Raw genomic sequence first — 18,861 nt, 5'->3', positions numbered from 1 at the left:
TATGGTAAATTGCCAAAAGAAAATACAAGAATCAATGCAAGGGCATTAAATATTAATTTATTATTTCACAAATGTAAGTATTGCTATGATACAGTTGTAGGCCTATAAATCACATAATAGCATTGATTATTATATAACATTTTAAGGCATATGCACATAAAGAAGACAGTAGACATAATAAACACTATAGACATTTGTTTTTTTACCTCCAAGAAAGTGGACAGTTTGTAACAGTAATTCATGTTATTAAATCCCAGTTAAAATGAAATCTAGTTTTGTACAATCTTAAGTAATGTGTTGCCACAAGAAAAAGAAAGTTGAATATTGGCATGTAGTATTAACAAGAATAAAAATGTATTGTTATAACAAAAACGTTTTGGCAAACCTTCCATATGTTTAAAATAAAGCCATAGAAGCTGCTGTAAATTGTGATTTTCTAACACATTATGTATAAGTTCTGTAGCACAGTATACCATTCATCCAAATACATGTGAATGCACAGCAGCCAAAGCCAAACCTACATTTCTCACACATACTGCATGGTTGAAACCAGAATGATCACTGAGCATGAATCTACATGAACACTTGATTTGATAAACAGCAAATAATTATTTTTCCTGCTGCTAGTAAGACAGTTTTATTCCTCGGGGATCCAGCCCGCTGAGAGATTTGAACCGTTACAGAGTATAAGAAATCAAATAGAAGAGGACGAACTGAAACTCAGACATTTACTAGCAGCAAAGTGGCTATTACTGGAGAATAAGCAGCTTCATAGTGTTTTACTGTATATCAACACAGTGGTCCAGTGATCTTAATCCACATAAGAACAGACTGCGGCTGTTAATCGGGTAATAATAATTTCCAGTGATTTGGTACATTGAGTTTGACTCAGAAATAAAAGTGCCACCAAGTGATGCTCTAAAGGGAGAAACTGGTCTGAGCTTGTTGCTGTAGTTTGCTTCGTGTTTGTGCTGTTGCGAGGTCTTGATGTTTCGATGCTGTGGGCCTTGGGAGGTCAAAGGTCAGAAGAACAGGTGTCTGGAAGATCCAACAGTGATTTCTCCTCACTAGAAAATAAAAAAGAAGGATTATTTTCCCTTTTCAGCCGACAAATGACAACAGATGGCCTTAAAGAACTAAAGTAACTAATTTAACTAAGTACACCTAAAAACTAACAATCTTTTAGTTCTCATAATGTCCATCCATGGTTTTCACTCACTATGTAACATAAATCCCATATTGGTGAATTGTCTCCCCCTGCTGCCCAACATTGTGCATTTTTGAACAAATATATAATATTATTTATATGATGCTCTATATATAGTCAACTAGGCATCAACCTACTTATAGAGGTATTGTGTGTCTTCATTACATAGTGGATGAATTTGGGATAAGAAATATTTTTTTTGTATTATGTGAGGCTGACTCGTAGGTGGAGCTGTCATGTTAAAGCATACTGAATATACCGTATTGCCTTTTTTTTTTTAATCTCATGAATGTTTGTTGTATTCTCTGCCTGTTTCCTTAGTCATTTTTTTTTTTTTTCAACATTAACGCTGACCAGTTTCTGACTCTACCCTCCAGACAGCAGATGATCCATGATTAGGCTGGCCATCGAGATGAACAACATGCTGCATTTATTATCGTCATAGCTGAAGTGACGCAAACTCTGACGTAAAGACACATTCCAGATTTAACCAGCTCTACACTTGAGGAGACTGGTTGACAATAATTAGGCAAATAAAGTGCGTGCAATTTGGAGTAAGAATTAAACACACTCCCTAAATGATCCTTTAAATGTCCCGCAGGTTAAGGGTAGACGCCTGAGCCGAGACACTTTCTTCACTTAAGGCAACAGATAAGTTCAGTGCTTATATTTTCTCTTCACCTACACTACAGTTCTTGAATCCCAGTGTGTTTTCTCAGAGACTTTGAGGTCAGATTAACTCAGACGTCTGCGGGCTCCCCACAGAGCCTGGGACTGCTTAATGTGAGCTGAAAAACGGCTTCATATAAGCCCGAACGAGGATTTTGAGGTTATGTAAGAGAAAAACTGTAGAAAAGGGAATCCGTGAAGGTTTCTCAGGCTGACACAGACTCGGGGAGGGGGAGGGAGACGGCTCAGCTGAGTCATAGGACTCCAGATTTACCACCACCAAAGAAGAAAGTCCCAAGAACATGGGATAAATTGCATGAGACTGACATGCAGGAAGATGTCAATACATAGTGGATAATATCATCTCCTGGTGGATGAAGCACAACTCGTGACATTCATGTGTAAGCACGCTTATGTCTTTAAAGGGGAATTACCGTTTTTTACAACCTGGACTCCGGACTCAACGGGGACTAGAACTAGCCTATCATAACAAAATATTGGTGAAATTAACAAGTTTCGTGGCAGATAATGTTATGTTATTTAGATGCTGCGTTGCGGTGCCCTATTCACTATATGGATATACGCAGATCTAAATATCGTCTGAATGACTCCAAATGACACCAAAGTTATATGGGTGAGTAAAGGATTGTATTTTATGCCAGAAGTAAGGTCTAGGTTGTAAAAAACAATAATTCCCCTTAAAGATCAACACAAATCAGTAGAGTAGTTTATAGGTTTGCTGCTTGCAGTTTGTGGATGCTTGGACGGACAACTGATCAATTCCAGCTGTTCCCAAATTTACCAGTACAACAAAGAATTAAGGCCACAATTTGTTTTCATAAAAATCATTTTATGAAAAAAAATTGGAACAAGTATACAGATGTAATATTACAAAAGAACGTTGTAATAATTCATAAATAAAGTCCTCAAATACTCTTAAACAAGCCTTTTTAGATCCGTTAGATCGTCTGTGAACATTTTCAGTTATTTAGGTCATGATATACAGTACAGTTTTCTCGAAGATATTTCACCACTCATCCAAGTAGCTTTTTCAGTTCTAAACGACTGGTGGGAAGTTTGGGTTTTCACGACGGACATCTGTGGATGGTGCCCCCCAACTCTCAAATGAGGGAAATATTTGAAGGTATACTTTGGTGAAGGCGTCAATATTGACTTGGAAGAATTTGAGCTTGATCTTTTCCGATTTTTTTTGGAAAAGACAAGTGAATGCAAATTACATTAGGCATTCATCTCGGACTGTCTACACTAGTGGATGTTAAATAAGTAGTTCTGGGAAAAACCCTTGTTCAACTTCTTGCCAAGTGGTAGATGACAGCACAATACACTCCCATGCCTCTAAGCTAAATTCTTCCGTTAAGAGCTGGTTAGCTTAGGTCAACATAAAGATGGTTAACCAGGCTGTGTCCAAGTGTAACAAAAGAAACCCACAAACACGTCAAATCTGGAACCACGTTAGGTCTTATTTGTAAAAATCACCGAACAAAGTGTAACAATGGGAAGTTGTGGCCAAAGCATTTTGGTTATGGTTTATAGCTCTTGGTAGACCGGGTGTTGGCTGTAGCTTAACGCACGAGGTTTGGTTGTTTTTTTTAGCAAAGAGGTTAACTGACAGGATTTTCAGCTGCCTCCATAGCTCTACCCACGCTTTGTGCACATTTGGTTATTCAGCTTTGATAAGTAACCAGATGGCAACAAGCATAAATCCAAATTCATGCTTTTAAGCCTCCTCCAAATGTACACATTTCACTACAGTGTGTAGTACAACACAGACATTGCTTGATTAAATAAGCCTCTATCCGAAATCACGCTCGTCATACCAAGTAGACATCCAGCTCAGAGTCTGAATGGCTTCTGCTGAGGGGTGCCAGAGGTTCATCCAGAGCGATAGTTGAACTAGAGGCTCGTCGGTCTTCACTGCAACACCAGAATAGCAAATCAATAGCACGTAAACATGCACATGTGCACATTCACTTTCTGCTTCCTGCTTGGAGCTGCAATTTTGAGGAGCGTTCACTCATAGCTTCAACAAGCATTGAGGGCAAACTTAAAGGGGAACTACTGTTTTTTACAACCTGGATCTTATTACTAGCATAAAATACGATCGTTTACTCACCCGTATAACTTTTGTGTCATTTGTACTCGTATAGGAGATAATTAGATCAGCGTATATCCATATAGTAGGAGTGACAGGGCACTGAGACGCAGCCTCTAAATAACGCATTATCTGCTGCGAAACTTGGCTTGCGCACCCACGACGGTTGGCTTGTTTACCTGTAATTTGCTACTGCGAGGTTCGTCCACAACCTAAATATTCAGTCATGTAAACAAGCCGACCGTCGCGGGTGCGCTCACCGCTCAGAGACGACATCATCCAGGTCAGAAGACATTATGTAGGTCAATCTACAGACCCCGGATGATGAAAACAGGTAACTCCGGACTCAACGGGGAACAGCATTAGTGTATCATAACAAAATATTGGCAAAATGAACGGGTTTCGCAGCAGATAAATTTAGAGGCTGCGTCTCAGTGCCCTATATGGGCACTATATGGACCTTTTGCACCTTTTGCCTGAAGAAGACCCAGCCGGGTCGAAACGTTGAAACACAAATAAATATATGGGAGTTTTGAGTAGAGTGCGGGCATTTCATTCCTTTTTTTTGAGTTCTAGTTACATTTGCAATGCACCTCACCGGTGGGGATGTGCACACTACTATAACCACTATATGGATATACACTGATCTAATTATTTCCTAAACGAGTGCAAATGACACAGAAGTTATATGGGTGAGTAAACAATCGTATTTTATGCTAGAAATAAGGTCCAGGTTGTAAAAAACAGTAGTTCCCCTTTAAAAACACAGCGGTTAGTGTCTTTTCACAATGGCACATATATCAGAGATGATTCACGTGTCCATTTTTAGGATCTGGCGCCTCTATGTTGAACGAGTGTTATGGCATTTATCAGGGTTAAAGAATCATTCTGATCATATTTATTAATGATTAGATCTGTGGTTTTCAGACTACAGTATCACAAACATTACTGGATGGAATGCCATGAAATTTAGAATGTGAATATTGTGTTTTGTATTATTAATTAATATAAGGACCTTAAATCATCAGGTAGATCAATCAATGAATGTAAACTAGGAAATGCGAAAATGCTAAACTTGGATGGTGAACATATCTTGTCCTTTTTATGTGTGTTTAGTGGCTAATCAATATTAAGTTTTCTAAATCACTGAAAAACTAATTGGTTAAAGACAGAGAGCGTATGCTGTTTGTGAGATCAGCACACACAAAGTACCTGTTGTCAACACTCGCTTCATCATTTTCCAAGGATTCAAATGTAACAGCAGGTCTCGGGAGAAGGTCCGGCTGTTTTGAGGAACTGTAAACTGAAGCGAGAAACGGAGCAGTCAGTGAATCAGCCAAAGCTTCCCCTTAAAAAAAATATTTGCTGAAGTATCATGTTGAGCTTACAGTTTCCATCCAGGTTGTCCATGCTCTGGGCCTTCTTTTCCTCCTTCTTCTCCTTCTGCGGGGACAGAATCTCCTGCGAGGCCGACTTTGCTGCGTGGAGAGAACCCCTCTTCCTCTTTGACGACGCTCCTCTCAGAGCTAAAGTGCACAAAGGAAGAGTGTATCAAACAAAAGTTGACGCGGGATACGGAGCGCAGGAGTCCCGCTGGCGACGCAACTTACGGTGAAGCTTCTTGAAAACAGTTGAGCCCATGAATTTCAGGAATCTGTCTGCGTAAAAACTGGGCCTGTGAACTGACACCGTGTCCTGAAACGCAGACAAAGCAGTCACATACATGCACAAACATTCACATGCATGCAAGGCATAATAGCGTAAATGCAAGAGGCATTATGTACCCCATCATGCACAAGAGCCTTCCAGGAGTGTTCCATCTTCTTGATGAACCTGAAAATAATTAAAAGCCAAAAATAACATTAATAACACATAATAAAATAAATAGATTATTTGAACCGAAAATGTGTTTGTGTAAGAGAAAGATATACTGTGATCTCACCTGTACGACTGAAGGATGTCGATAATGCCGAGGAAGATGAGCAGGTTCTCATCTTTGTGTTTGGCTGGAATTCCACCCAGTCTGAAAAAAATATATATATATTTTTTAAAATTTTATTTAAATTAGACAGATTGATTTCATTTTGGTGACTCTTTCATAGCTGTATGTAAGTTTTAAGCGGTTGTAGCAGTAATCAGTCTCCTGTAACCAGTAGAATCTTTCTCATATTTCAGTATACGACATTTACATATTATCAGACACTTTTAGTTTTGTTTGTACAAAACCAGTTTGTGTAAGAAGAAAAAGTAGCAGACATTTAACTACACGGGAGAAAGAGCTGGATGGAGAAACTTACAAACACAGGTGCACACATATTAAGATAATCCTTTAATTGTCCTTTAATTTATCCCATGGGGGGAAAAATAAACACGATTTTGAAGTACATATACTGTAACTGTAACTGCAGACTACATCCTTGGCAATGACTTTTTCTCAGATTAGAAAAACCCCTATATTTTTCTTCGTTATGTGCCCTAGAAAGACAAGAAAAGGTTTGCTCACGTGTCGTCATCCTCAGCCACTGGTTCCGGGTCCCTCACATTTCCTTGGATGGACTCGAGGGCGGTGGAGTAGAGGACTTTCTGTCCTCTCCTGCTGTCACACCTGTTTCCTCTGTCCAGAGGTTTCCTGTCCAAAATGTGAATCCCTAGCAGGAGACTGTAGTCCATGATCTTGAAGCTTTCCAGGACCTGTTGAGAGGGAGAAGCTGAACATGAGCCACCAAATTTAAGGATAGGAATATTACCATAACGGAGGCTAAAGGGTGGTGAAATGATTACGCAGGATGACAGCAGCTGTGTCCTAATTTTGGGGCTGAAGTTGTAATAAAAGTTGAAACAGGCTGACAAACAGGATCCATTTCAAAAGGGTCCTACTTGCGCAATGCTTTTATTCTGAAGAACAAAACCAGGTTCTCTAATGGCATTGCTGGTTTGAAGTTATTTGATTGCACAACAACTCGGTTACAATATCAGCTATATTAGCTCATTTGTGGCTGTGTCTTTTTGAGCTAGTGCGTACATGCCTGTTACATATTTCTAAGTAAAATGGGCAAATGATGGCAAATTTTAGCTGAATTGCAACATTATTTGGTAAGCGTTCCTGTTGCCCCACGAGACGTGAACTGCGTCTGAACCTCTTGGACTTTTCAGAATTTTTCCAGTACTCTGCCTTATGTTCAGATACCTGCAGAACACGCGCTGTAACATTCTCAACAGTCTCAGTTTTGCGGTGCTTATTTTGACGAACCATAGCGTGCTAACAGGATCCACTAAGATGGGGAACTTGGTAAACAACATTACACTGCCTTGTCATTGTGTTCATGTTAGCATGCTGACATTAGCAATAAGCATGGTCACACAGACTTCCTAGTACGGCTTTAGAGTCTCTGCTCTTGTTTAATGGCAGTCTTCTTAAATTCAGAAGTCAAACGTGATCACGCACTGACCAGGTTTCAGTGTTCATCAGACATAGCTTGTTAGCAGATTGACATTGACTACATTGCCCTGAACTATATTTAGCACACCTATACTTCATGTAAATGGAGAAGCAGGCAAATAACAGAGAAGCCTCCAGGTGCTTACTAAGCTGACAGCCGTTTTAGGGCAACTTCCTGGTGTTAGATGCGAAGTATGTTCACATTTCACTCTGTGCTGTGTCCCAGTTTCATGCTAGACCAAAAAAAAAAAAAGGTCTTCTAAAGGTTATTTCCGCGATCCTCCAGCTGTCTCATTACTTTAGCATCAAGCAAATGTTGTAAGCCCTATTTTTTTTTTACCAAAATACCATGTACAATGTAGTGTGGAGACGCTAGACATTCTCATTTGGCAGGGATAGCAGGGATCAAGCTGACTCTCATGCCTGAAGATGTGTTAAGGCCACTGCAAAATAATAAAAATAAATAAATACATAAATTGGGGGGGGGGGGGGGGGGGGGGGGGGCTATGTCTTTAAAATCAGAATTCTGAAAAAAAAAAAAGAAACAAAGTCATAAGCCCCCCGGTGGCCTTAATCCTCTTCTGTATTCTCAAACCAGAACAACAGAAGAATGCTGCCAAACATCACCTGATTTGCAAGTCTGCAACTGTGTGGTCAAACAAACCCCCAAACGAACAGTGCAACGAGAGTTTAAACACGCATCTAAATAAAGCTTTGTGCTTTTAAAACTCAAATCTGAAGGTTTCAGGACATGCTCAGCAGTGATAGCATGCTAGAGAAACACTGTAAAAAGAGTGCTGCCATATGAAGAAGAAAAGCTCTAATATAAAATAATGTGCAAAATTATATTTATTTGATTTTCAAAACTTTATGCAAGCATTCAAGTTCTTTTTTTCATTTTATTAGATTTCATGCTCAAGCTCAAACATTGAGTTTCAACCTTTTAAATCCTTTTTTACCTAATTTGGGGATATTAAGCCACCTTTTAGGTATTTGAGCAATTCTTTTGTCCAGATATGTTATATCATCTTGTTAATGAAAATATGATTAATGTAACAACTGGAATGATAAAATAGCATAACGGCATACTGCATTGTATATAATTCAACCGTTTAACAGTAGAAGCTGCTCCGAGTGCAAGTCACAGTGAAAGAGGCTAAACCTGGATCTGCAAACCAAAAGTACAGCACGGCATAAGCCTGAATCCCTCTGACCAAACACGGACGTCATGCCGTAAACAAAGAGGTCCTTAATGTGAACCCTGTTACCTAATACACCAGCTGAGGTCATATACAGTACCCCAGTGAAGGCTCATAACACCCAGACGGACCAGTTTGTGCTCCAGAGTCCAGCTGCTCCGCCTGATTATGAGTCAGGTGCTTCGCTCTGCAGGACGCTAATCCGTCATCAAACGGCCACTGTTGTTTTTTCGCTAATGAAACAACACGCAGGTACTAATGTGTTCGTCAAAACAGATTGATGCTGAATGAATGGGACGTAGGTCAATGCACTGGCCCGCAAAGCTTGCATAATGTTATTAAAGTGGAGGAACTGCACGTTGATGATTCAGATCGGCAGAGTTAAACCCACTGTGAGTGGTCTTAGTACAGAAATGATAATTTGATTAAACAACCAAGTAATTACCCTTAAAATGAAACATCTTTGTGTTCTGAACTCTGCGTTTCCCATTGCAATCCAAAGCTAGCTATTTAATTTGCTTTGGTGATGAATCCTGCAGCATTTCACCTTTCCTCAGATGCCAGTGTGAGATAAAGATAATTTACACTGACCGACAATTTCACCAATGACAACAGATCCCAAACTCAACAAATACATATTACACTGCCGTAGATGCCGTGCCCTCTCCTGATAGAAGATGCATGCATGCTCCCCAGAAGAGGAAACCTTTTGAGTATAACAACCCTGCCACAATAACTCTAGCAACACTCTTAAATACTAAGATACTTGATAGAATTGTGATTGTGAAAAGTCATCAGAAAGCTTTTATGCTTGGTTTTTGAAATACTAAATATTTTGAATGGAGCATTGCATTACCCTGAACATCATGGCCTAACACGAGATCTCTCCGCAAACATACCCGACAGTCCCTCTGCAGGGTCTTCATCAAGGCATTGTAGGTTTCCGGGTCGAAGAGCAGGCCCTCGTGCATCTCCTGGAAGTCCAGGTCTTTGAACGTGGGTGAGGATTTGGCGCGCTCTTTGCGGGAAGCACGGCGTTTGTACGAGGAACCCTTCAGGTCGTACTTGTAGTGCATCTTCATGGCTCGCGGCAGCACGTTGTTCATCACCACCACGCGGACAGTAATGCCTCCACACTGGATGTAGTAGAGGCCGTAGAACTTGGGAAGCAGTGTCCTCGGGTTCTGATTCAAATTCTGAAAATGTCAAAGACAAAGATGTTTTAGGACACGATGGTAATTGGAAACAGAGATGGTCTCAAATAACAGAAAACCCAATGGCAAAACTGGCATATATGGCATATGGCATAAATCATAAATTATGACAGGGAAAATTACCACTGTAAATCTTTGAAAAAAGGTGTATTGATGTGAAAGCCGTACCAACAAATAGCAATCCTAAAAGATGCCTGTCTTTGTCTTTTTAATGCATGTTAAATGGAGTGAGGTTTTATTTTTGTGTTGGCAGCTCACCATGTAGTATCCAGGAAGCAGCTTCTGCAGGAACTCGGCCTCTTTGTGCTGCACCGTCTTGATGATGAACTCATCGTCGCTGGTGAGGTAGAACCAGGAACTGCTGGCTCCGGGGTTGGTCAGCTCTATCAGAGGCTCGTTGCAGATGGAGTACTGAAATTCAAAATGATGCAGCAGCGTCAGCGTGGCACTGGTGGAAGCTTGCTGTTCATTGTGCTGAACCGGAATGAGAAAGCAAATTTGAAGTTGAGCGTGTCAGCACTCACCAGGTAGTCGTCCGGTTTGATGCCAAAGAGCTCTCTGAAGTAGCGAAAAGCCAGCGGGGCGTATGTTTTCAGACGAAAGTCTGGGAAGTGATGCGCTGGAGTCAGGTTGCTACCCTCACTGGAACACATACAAAATGTGTGTAAGTTATACTTAAGCACATTCAAGCAACATGCCTGTTTACACAGGGCACATAAAATTAATTAGTTACACTGTTATGTTTGACACGTAATACTTCATATTATGACTTCCTCTTTTGTTTGTAGTTTAACTTTTTTTGAGTCAAGGTATTGTCCAGTCATTTCCCCTTTACATGTATATTTGTATAATATGTACAAAAGCTCACAAATACTTTCATGAGTAGCTTTGTGGGAGGCTGAAATAGTCTGATGAACTCTGACTCACGCGACCTAGCATTTCATTTTTTCAGTCAGTAATTGGATCATTGGCAATCTGGGATTTAAAGACTCACTCAAATGGTCTATGAATTTAATATTTTCTCATTTCCCTGGGCTGTACCAAAAGGAAACGGGCCAAGTCAGAGACATATTTCAAAGGAGAAACAGCAAAAGTATTTGTGGACTCATACAACTACTGCATGTTCATTTGTCATTATTACATTCCAGTCAATATTATACTGTACTACACAAATGAGTGGGTACCTGGGCAGGAAGACGCTCTCCACCATGGAGAAGTCCTGCATGAGAACATCTCTGTCGGGTTTGGAGCTGAGGTTTCCCACAGCGTAACCGATGCCCAGCTGGATGGCTCCTTTCAGCGCAGCTGCTGTGGGCTACCAAGCAAATTTATTTAAAAAAAGAAAACCATTAGTTCTTCCATGGCACTTTTCATCACCTTTTCTTTATTTGTTGATTGATTAATGGCCACAATTTAAGATATGCAATTTAAAATATCTCAACAACAACTGGATGTATTAGCATTAGCAGATTCTTCTTTTCTTAATGGATACCCCAAGCTATATTGTGTTTAGTACCAATTACATATAGCATGTTATGCCAGTATATTAGCCTCACATGAGCATTTAGGTCACTAGCATTGTTAATAGAATGATGGTCTTGCTTAGCTATCATGCTAACAGCTAACAATGACATTTAGCCAATGGTGGAGAAAGTAAATCACAATTTTTGACAGTATATTCCAAATGTTAGATCATAACCCTCCCTAACAGCATTAATGTACAATATTAGTTGTGGAAAGCGTCCGTGTGAATGTGAATATACGTGGAAAGCTAAAGAGCTAATTTAAGATTCATCCTCTGGTCACCACGAATTTTCAGAATTTCATGCCAGTTTATCCGCTACCTGTTGAGACAGTTAATTCTGGACCAAACTGACAGAAATGAGGAATGTTTTATCCTCATTCTGGTAATCAGTTCATTAATAAAGGAAGTTTAATAAAAATGGAACCTGTAAAACCTGTTATTTGACGCTATCGTATTGTATTGTGATACTGTAAGTAGTTCCGTACATACAGAAAGACAGTCAGTGAAGCTCAGACTCAATGAAATTAAAAATAAAATAAATAATAATCTGAGCTTCTTTTAAGAATTTTCTTCCAACGGATGGCATAGAAATAGAAACAGAAAGAGAAGCTAATCGACTGGATCACTTGTTAACCACCAAACAGCTGTCACATTAACCAGCTGACTAGCCAAAAAACATTAAGCTGCAGTTATGGTATGGCTCTTTAGTTTACTCAAAGTGAAAACTGACATTATGCCATGTATGTTTTTGGATTTTTAGGACCTCTGGGTCCTTGAAACCCTAAATTATCATCAACTGTAACATACAAGGAGTTTCTCGTTAAACAAAAGCAAATTGCAAGTACAAAAACACATAATATTAAACTAACAACTTTAAAGCTCATTGATCATGGAATTTATAACTGAAAGCTGTATTACTAAAAATTAAGCTTGACATCCTACACATCATCCACATCAGTCTCTGTCTTTAGAGACTACGTTGACACAGTCATTTAGATCATCATTCGCAGTTTTGATATCCGCAATGACTTTGTAAAAGTGGGTGTAAATTTCTCCCTAACAGAGAATGTATCAGATCTTTCCCTGTTTGGAAAAAAAACAAAGCTAATGAATAACAGCGACCGCCTACCTTTTTGTGATCCTTTGACGCTTTGGAGGCTTTGGTTCCTCTTCCTACACTGTCAGTCGTAGCTGTTGACATCTTTCAGACAAAGAGAACTTGATTAGAGGGAAGCTCGGCTGTCCTTCCTCCAACGTCAAGCGTGAATGGCTTCCTTTTCTCCCCTCAGTGATGAATGGACAGGCGCTGCAGTTTACCTTCAAAAGGCTTTACAGAAGCTGCCTTTTCCAAGTATGCTGCTCCTAGAGAAGGCAAAAAGAAGAGGAGTTACACCATGAGTTGCATTTGCACCAAATTCCACTCAAGGCACATGCCAGCTGGAGAAAATCTACATGCTTACGATAGCTGATGTTGAATTAACGGCTCTAGACTTGGAAACCTAAAATAACTCTGTTCCATGTGTTTCCTATGACTTACAGTAAAGCGTGGACCTTTCTGTCTGGGTGCTGCTCAGTTCTGAGGGCCCTTTTAGTGTTTTTGTGAGTCTTTAACTCCAGAATCCTTCACAACAACCCCTGATCCTAATTAAGAAGGATTGGAAAACCATTACATACCAAATCCCCCTGTTTTATAACAGTGTTCCGCGCTTTCTCAATGACGTATGTGACCCTTGGCAAGTGCTAACCGCACATGGAAAAGAACATACCCTGGGGTCATTTAATACCACATGGCCACGCGTTTCTACAAAGCTATCTCAGAAAGGTTTACAATTAATATGACACACGTTCAAAACCTCAGCAAGCCCTCTGCTGAGATTACATTATCTGCCATTGGATTCAATGACTTTTAAAGTCCGCCACGATTCAGTTTTTGCAAATATGAATATAATTTGAAGTAAAATCTCTAAGCTTCTGTACCGCATTCACGTATGATGTTCCTTTAATAGAAAAACAAACACTGCTACAAGCAAGCAAGTTCAAGTTCATGGACTAGAGTGTCTGACACCGACCCAAAGATGGCGTGATTTTCTGTTCAAATGCCACAATCCTGTAACCCCGCAAAACCTTTCAGCAGTCCCATGCGGAGCCGCCATATAGTCCACTAGTGTTAGAAAAACTGCTGAGAATGCTGAGACTCACTTGATAAGTGCATAGAATGGTAAGAATTACTTAGGTAGACATGAATAGTTAATATGTTTGCTCCAGTGCGACCATTACAGTATAAACACTTGACATGTTTCAGTTCGTCTTAAAATATCTTCTTGTGTCATGAGCAAACTTGCAAATTGAGCACGGATCCTAACAGACCACCCCCTGTTTATTTTAAGTACTGCGACAGGATGTGGTATTGTGGTCTGACTCTACGAAATGAGACTATCAAGAGGGGTCATAACGAGAAATCTTTTTTTTTTTTTATTTTTTTTTTTAAGGATCTTTCTTTCAGTCTCCAGGTTGCAAATTTGAATTTGCTGCTGAGGAAAGCAGGGGATGTGCTAAGTATCGCCTCCTTTTTAAGAATGACCTCAAGGTCAGAGCAGTACTACATAGTCAACTACATGGTCTTTGGTGGATCAAATCAGGTTTCCTCTTCAACGCTTTAGAAAAAAAACTGCAAATTACCTCATGTTTCGTCAGTGTTTTTTTAGTTCTGCCAAATTAGAGAGATTTGATGCACAACTTTCCGTTCAAAACGATAGACAAAAATACATTCTAACGTCTGCAAAATTATTTACAGCGCTCATAATTGACCAGAAAAAAAAAACGTTTGCATCATCAGTGATGTTCCTGGGTTGTTAGGGGTTTTGGGTCTTTCATCATCAGACCCCCTCAGTCAAGTCACCCAGCCCTGGCTTGCATCCTAATCATTAACTGCCCAGCAGGTCCTCCATGTCCTGCTCAGGAACTGGTTTATGATTAGAGTCATAACTGTTAACTCATTTATTTGACTGTTGTTTGGATTGGTATGATGTAGTTCAATAAGTTGTGGGCCATTTTTAGATATTTACACACAGTATACATTTGAAAACTGTGAGGTCATCACACATGGACCATTTGTTAATAATAAAGTCTGTCATACAACCTCTGGTAACCACAGAGGCTTGTGTTGCTGTTGACACCCATCCATCTTGGTGATGTTGACATATACTGTAAGTCAAAACTCTGACTCCCGGTGGTGCTTGAGGAAATGTTGAGAAAACCAATTTAGATTCTCTCCTCAAAACACAAATATTTGTAACCAAATTACACGGCAAACTATCCAGTTCTTACTGAGACATTTCACTAATCACAAAAATATTTGAAACCTTGTGGTGGCACAACAGAGGAGGCCAGGAGATCACTCGAGGCCGTAGGATTGAGCCTCAGGGGACCACAAATGTTTGTTTCACTGTTGGTGCCAATCCATCCATTTGATGTTGAGATATGCTGAAAGTCGAGACTTTGATTGGTGCTGGTGCTTGTGGAAAGCCTTTCAGATTCAGAAATTTCATGGTAAACACCAATGTTACTAAGGCACCTAGGTCAGTCTTGGTGAAAATACATGTTGATGTTGAGCTATACTATGAGTCAAAACTTTGACTGATGGTGATGCACGAAGAAATGTCACCAGAGCATTTCAGAGGATAAATCCTACTGACTTTAGTCATCTCCTGACCTGCATTGCTGATCAATTGACCTCAGGCAAAGGTCAAGGGATCACCAAAGCGATTCACATTTCCACCCTGAGGTTGACACGAAAACTGACACGAAAACTGTCAACCTCAGGGTGGCACAGCAGGAAATGTCAGGAGGTTCACTAGCGTCAGAAGGATTCATCCTCTGGAGAGCACAAATGTTTCCATGAGTACCTGTTGATACATTTCACTTTATACCAAACCGGTGGACTGAACAACAGACCATCGCTGTCTTTCCTGGAGTAGTTCCTGGTCAGTCACTGTTATGGTGGCTAACATGAACATGAATGTTACTGAAATGGATGGATTTTTAGCAACAATATCCTCAATGGAATCTCCTTACCATTAGCATAATGTGGTGGTAGTTTCGTATCAATAAATGCTTGTATTTTATACTCTAAAAATAGTGTATAAGCCATCAGCAGGGCCCACAGTGCATGATTTTGATCTATCTAGACTGCAATTTGGAAACATGCCAGCGTGGCGCAATAATATTCAACACAACACAAACAACACCCTTAAATTCACCACACATTAGAATCAGACGCTTCAACAATAACTGAACATTCTAACTTTGATAACTTTTTGCGACTGTTGACTTACCCTGCACTGGTTTTAGTAGGGTCCACACTTTACATACAGCATAAGCCTATCAGTAACTAGAGTGGCTTGGGCGAGGGCAGGTGAATATTTAAACTTGGGCACTCTTCACACGCACACTGCAGCTCTTTTGCATGCAGGTAAACATGACAAACCCTTTCCAGCTTGTGACGAATGTTTTACTTTCTTTCTCTGACTGAAGGGAAGTGCAGCTGATTTCCTCTTGTGATACCATCACCAGCTCATCTTTCCCCCGAGCGACACACAAACTGCCTGTAGTGTACAGGCTGTGTGACATTAATATTGTCATTATTATTATTAGCAGCAGATAAAGCATAGACATATTTACAGCTCAGAGTGGTACGTGGAGGCGCAGACACAAAAAAAAGTTGTCTCTATCCTGACTTCACAATAAAAAGTGGATAAAAAAGAAATACCAACAGACTCTTACCTTAACCAGCATGGTGTAATGAAGATGATGGTCTGTGCAGGTCAGTGAAAGACCCGTGTTACACAGAGGTGATGTGATATATACTGTGTTGCAGACTGACTGTGGTGAAATGAAGTGCTGCAACGGCTGTAAGGCATCATCACCACTTCCTGTCTCTCTTTCTCTGCATATCGCTCTCTCTCTCCCTCCCTCTCTCTCTCTCACTCACTCACTCTCTCTCTCTCTCTCTCTCTCTCCGCCTACCTGTTGTATCATTCCTAGCACTTACATGAATCACTCAGTTATAATTAATATTGCATATATTCCGGTGTGAAAATAAAACAGAGCATTTGAAACGTTCCTCTTTATATACTTACACTTACATACTATTCTTTAATCTTTTATTAGGTTAATTTATCTACACGTGTAAAAGTTAATTATGAAGAATCCTATGCACAGCTGATTTAACAGGCTGAAGGTGTGTGTTTAGTCATATCCTTCCTCCTACACCTTACATAACATTATGACCACCCGCCTATTATTGGGTCCTCCCTTTTCCACCAAAACAGTCCTAATCTGTTGAGACATGGACCAGACCTCTGAGGGTGTGCTGTGGTGTCTGGGTTTGCAGTCAGCAGAAGATCCTTTAAATCCCATAAGGTGGATCGGACTTATTTGTCCAGCACATGCCATAGATGCTTGTTTGAGATCTGGGGAATTTGGAGGCCAAGTCAACACCTAGATCTTCTTTTTGCGTTAAACTATTCTTGAATCGTATTTGCTTTGTATCGAGCTGCATCATCCTGCTGAAAGGGAATGCCATCAGGGAATGGCGTTTCCATGAAAGGGTGGTCATGGTCTGCAACAGTGCTTAGGTAGGTGGTACGTGTCAAAGTCACATCCACATGGGTGGCAGGACCCAAGGTTTCCCAGCAGAACATTGACCAAAGCGTCACACTGTCTACGCCGAGCGGCCTTGCGTCTTGGTGCCATGTGTTCCCCAGGTAACTGACGAACACACACCTGGCTATCCACGTGATGGAAAAGAAAATGTGATTCATCAGACCAGGCCACCTTCTTCCATCACTCCGTGGTCCAGTTCTGATGCTCATGTGCCCATTGTTGGCGCTTTAGGGGGTGGACAGGTGTCAGCATGGGCACCTTGGCTGGTCTGCAGTTACACAGCCCTATACACAACAAACTGTTGTGACAACTTTCTATCACAACCAGCATTCTTCTTCAGCATTTTGAGCTACAGTAGCTTGTCAGTTGCCCACTTCTCTCACTCCATGCATCATTGAGTCTTGGCTGCCTATGAACCTGTCACCAGTTCACCTATTTTCCTTCCTTGAACCACTTTTGATAGATGCCGACCACGGCAGACCTTGAACACCCCACAAGAGCTGTAGTTTTGGAGATGCTCCGACCCAGTCGTCTAGCCACCGTCGTTGGACCCTTGTCAAAATTCTTCCACTTTCTCCTGCTCCTAACACGTCAACTTTAAAGACAAAGTGTCCACTTGCATCCAGCCTACTGAGTGGCCACAATAACAAGATAATCCGTGTCATTCGCCTCACCTGTCATAAGTATATGGTTTATAAATATTTGTGTTAGACGTCATCGTATGTCTTTATAAGACACAGCACAGAAGAGAGTTGACAGGAAATGAGCAGAGAGAGGTGGGAAATTACATGAGACAAAGGTCAGTGCTTCAAAGTACGGCCCCACATTTGGAGATACTTGTATCTAGCATTTATTCTACTCCATTACTACTACAATCCAGTTATCTGACATGTATTGTTATATTACTATTGGCCGCTCGTCCAAAGGGCCAAGTCCCTCCTGAACCACCCACGGTTTCATTGACCAACAAATATGGACCTGAGCCCTGCTTTGAAAACCTAAACTAGCTTCCTTTTAACTGCTGCAACAGTGACGTGATACTCACACATGGATTTATCAGTGTTAAATATCTGACTGTGTCATCCATAATAATAACTTAGCCATAGGGGACCTTTTTTTGTACTCTAAATTTAGAGTGTGTCATTCCTCTGACAGTTTAGGTGGTTTTTAGGGGATTTCATTTGTAATGTCGTATGTTAATAACATGGAGCCTGATTTTTAAAAAATTTTTCTGGTTTTGTCTCAGTTCACGTTCAGAAGCAAACTATTTCTACTTTCCCCTCCGCAGTTTGTGAAGTTTGCCCAAGCTGTCACGATGTTGCTTTGTAACTTACACTTGTATGCTTTACAGTAATATTTTATGATCCATTTTATGATCAGAGACGTTCTTCCTCCTTCTTGTCATAAATATATCTCTTCCTCCCTCTCTCTCTCTCTCTATCTCTCTGTCTCTCTGTCTGTTGTGTCTTTCTCTCTCGCGTCTCATAAAGCCCATTGTTATCTCTGTCCATGCACTAAAGTCACATTTGCACTGGCTGATTGGCGTGATCTCTTTTATTCATGCTTCACCTTCAATAGATCATTCCAAAAGTGTGCATCACCACATTAATGGCTCGCGGTGCCTCTTCTGACTAATCCAGGAGCATAACCTTTTGCTTTAAATGGCTCTGCTTCGCGATACAAGAGTCAGACTGACATGAGATCTACTGGCCATTATTCTGAATACTGTATTATGAAAGCACTAAGGAGGTACAGACTGAGCGCCGTTCATATTGTCAACATAACTGTGAGCAGTAGTGGTAGTTACACATCCAGCCTTCTAATTAGCTCC

At 40.5% G+C, this 18,861-nt stretch overlaps 1 protein-coding gene across 2 annotated transcripts; it reads right to left on the bottom strand.

Moving 5' to 3' along the window:
* Positions 1-89: 89 nt before the first annotated feature.
* LOC311508093 (phosphatidylinositol 4-phosphate 5-kinase type-1 beta-like) lies at positions 90-16,367 on the bottom strand. 2 transcript variants are annotated; one of them, XM_084572732.1, is made up of 13 exons: positions 16,149-16,367; positions 12,496-12,728; positions 11,026-11,156; positions 10,366-10,483; positions 10,100-10,252; positions 9,527-9,823; positions 6,493-6,680; positions 5,932-6,012; positions 5,774-5,822; positions 5,600-5,684; positions 5,378-5,515; positions 5,202-5,292; positions 90-3,811 (listed from the first exon to the last, which is right to left on the bottom strand). In XM_084572732.1, exons 2-13 carry the CDS (start codon positions 12,565-12,567, stop codon positions 3,709-3,711), a joined length of 1,506 nt encoding a protein of 501 aa, XP_084428858.1. In that variant the 5' UTR covers positions 12,568-12,728; positions 16,149-16,367; the 3' UTR covers positions 90-3,708. The 2 variants fall into 2 exon arrangements, with proteins under 2 accessions (XP_084428858.1, XP_084428859.1); XM_084572733.1 differs by having other exon boundaries at positions 90-1,067.
* Positions 16,368-18,861: the final 2,494 nt, after the last annotated feature.

This window comes from Chelon labrosus (genome assembly GCF_963514085.1).
Source record: "Chelon labrosus genome assembly, chromosome: 22".
Lineage (NCBI taxonomy): Eukaryota > Metazoa > Chordata > Actinopteri > Mugiliformes > Mugilidae > Chelon > Chelon labrosus.
Note: the sequence above shows the minus strand (reverse complement) of the source record. Positions and strands in the feature narration are given on the sequence as shown.

What these genes read in the sequence shown, in the direction of transcription:
- LOC311508093 (XM_084572732.1), bottom strand. Translation starts at nt 12,567, where the DNA reads ATGTCAACAGCTACGACTGACAGTGTAGGAAGAGGAACCAAAGCCTCC. An exon ending in GACATCCTTCAGTCGTACAG is followed by an intron (nt 5,823 to 5,931) that starts GTGAGATCACAG and finishes AATTATTTTCAG; the next exon opens with GTTCATCAAGAAGATGGAAC. An exon ending in GGACAACCTGGATGGAAACT is followed by an intron (nt 5,293 to 5,377) that starts GTAAGCTCAACA and finishes TTCTCGCTTCAG; the next exon opens with TTTACAGTTCCTCAAAACAG.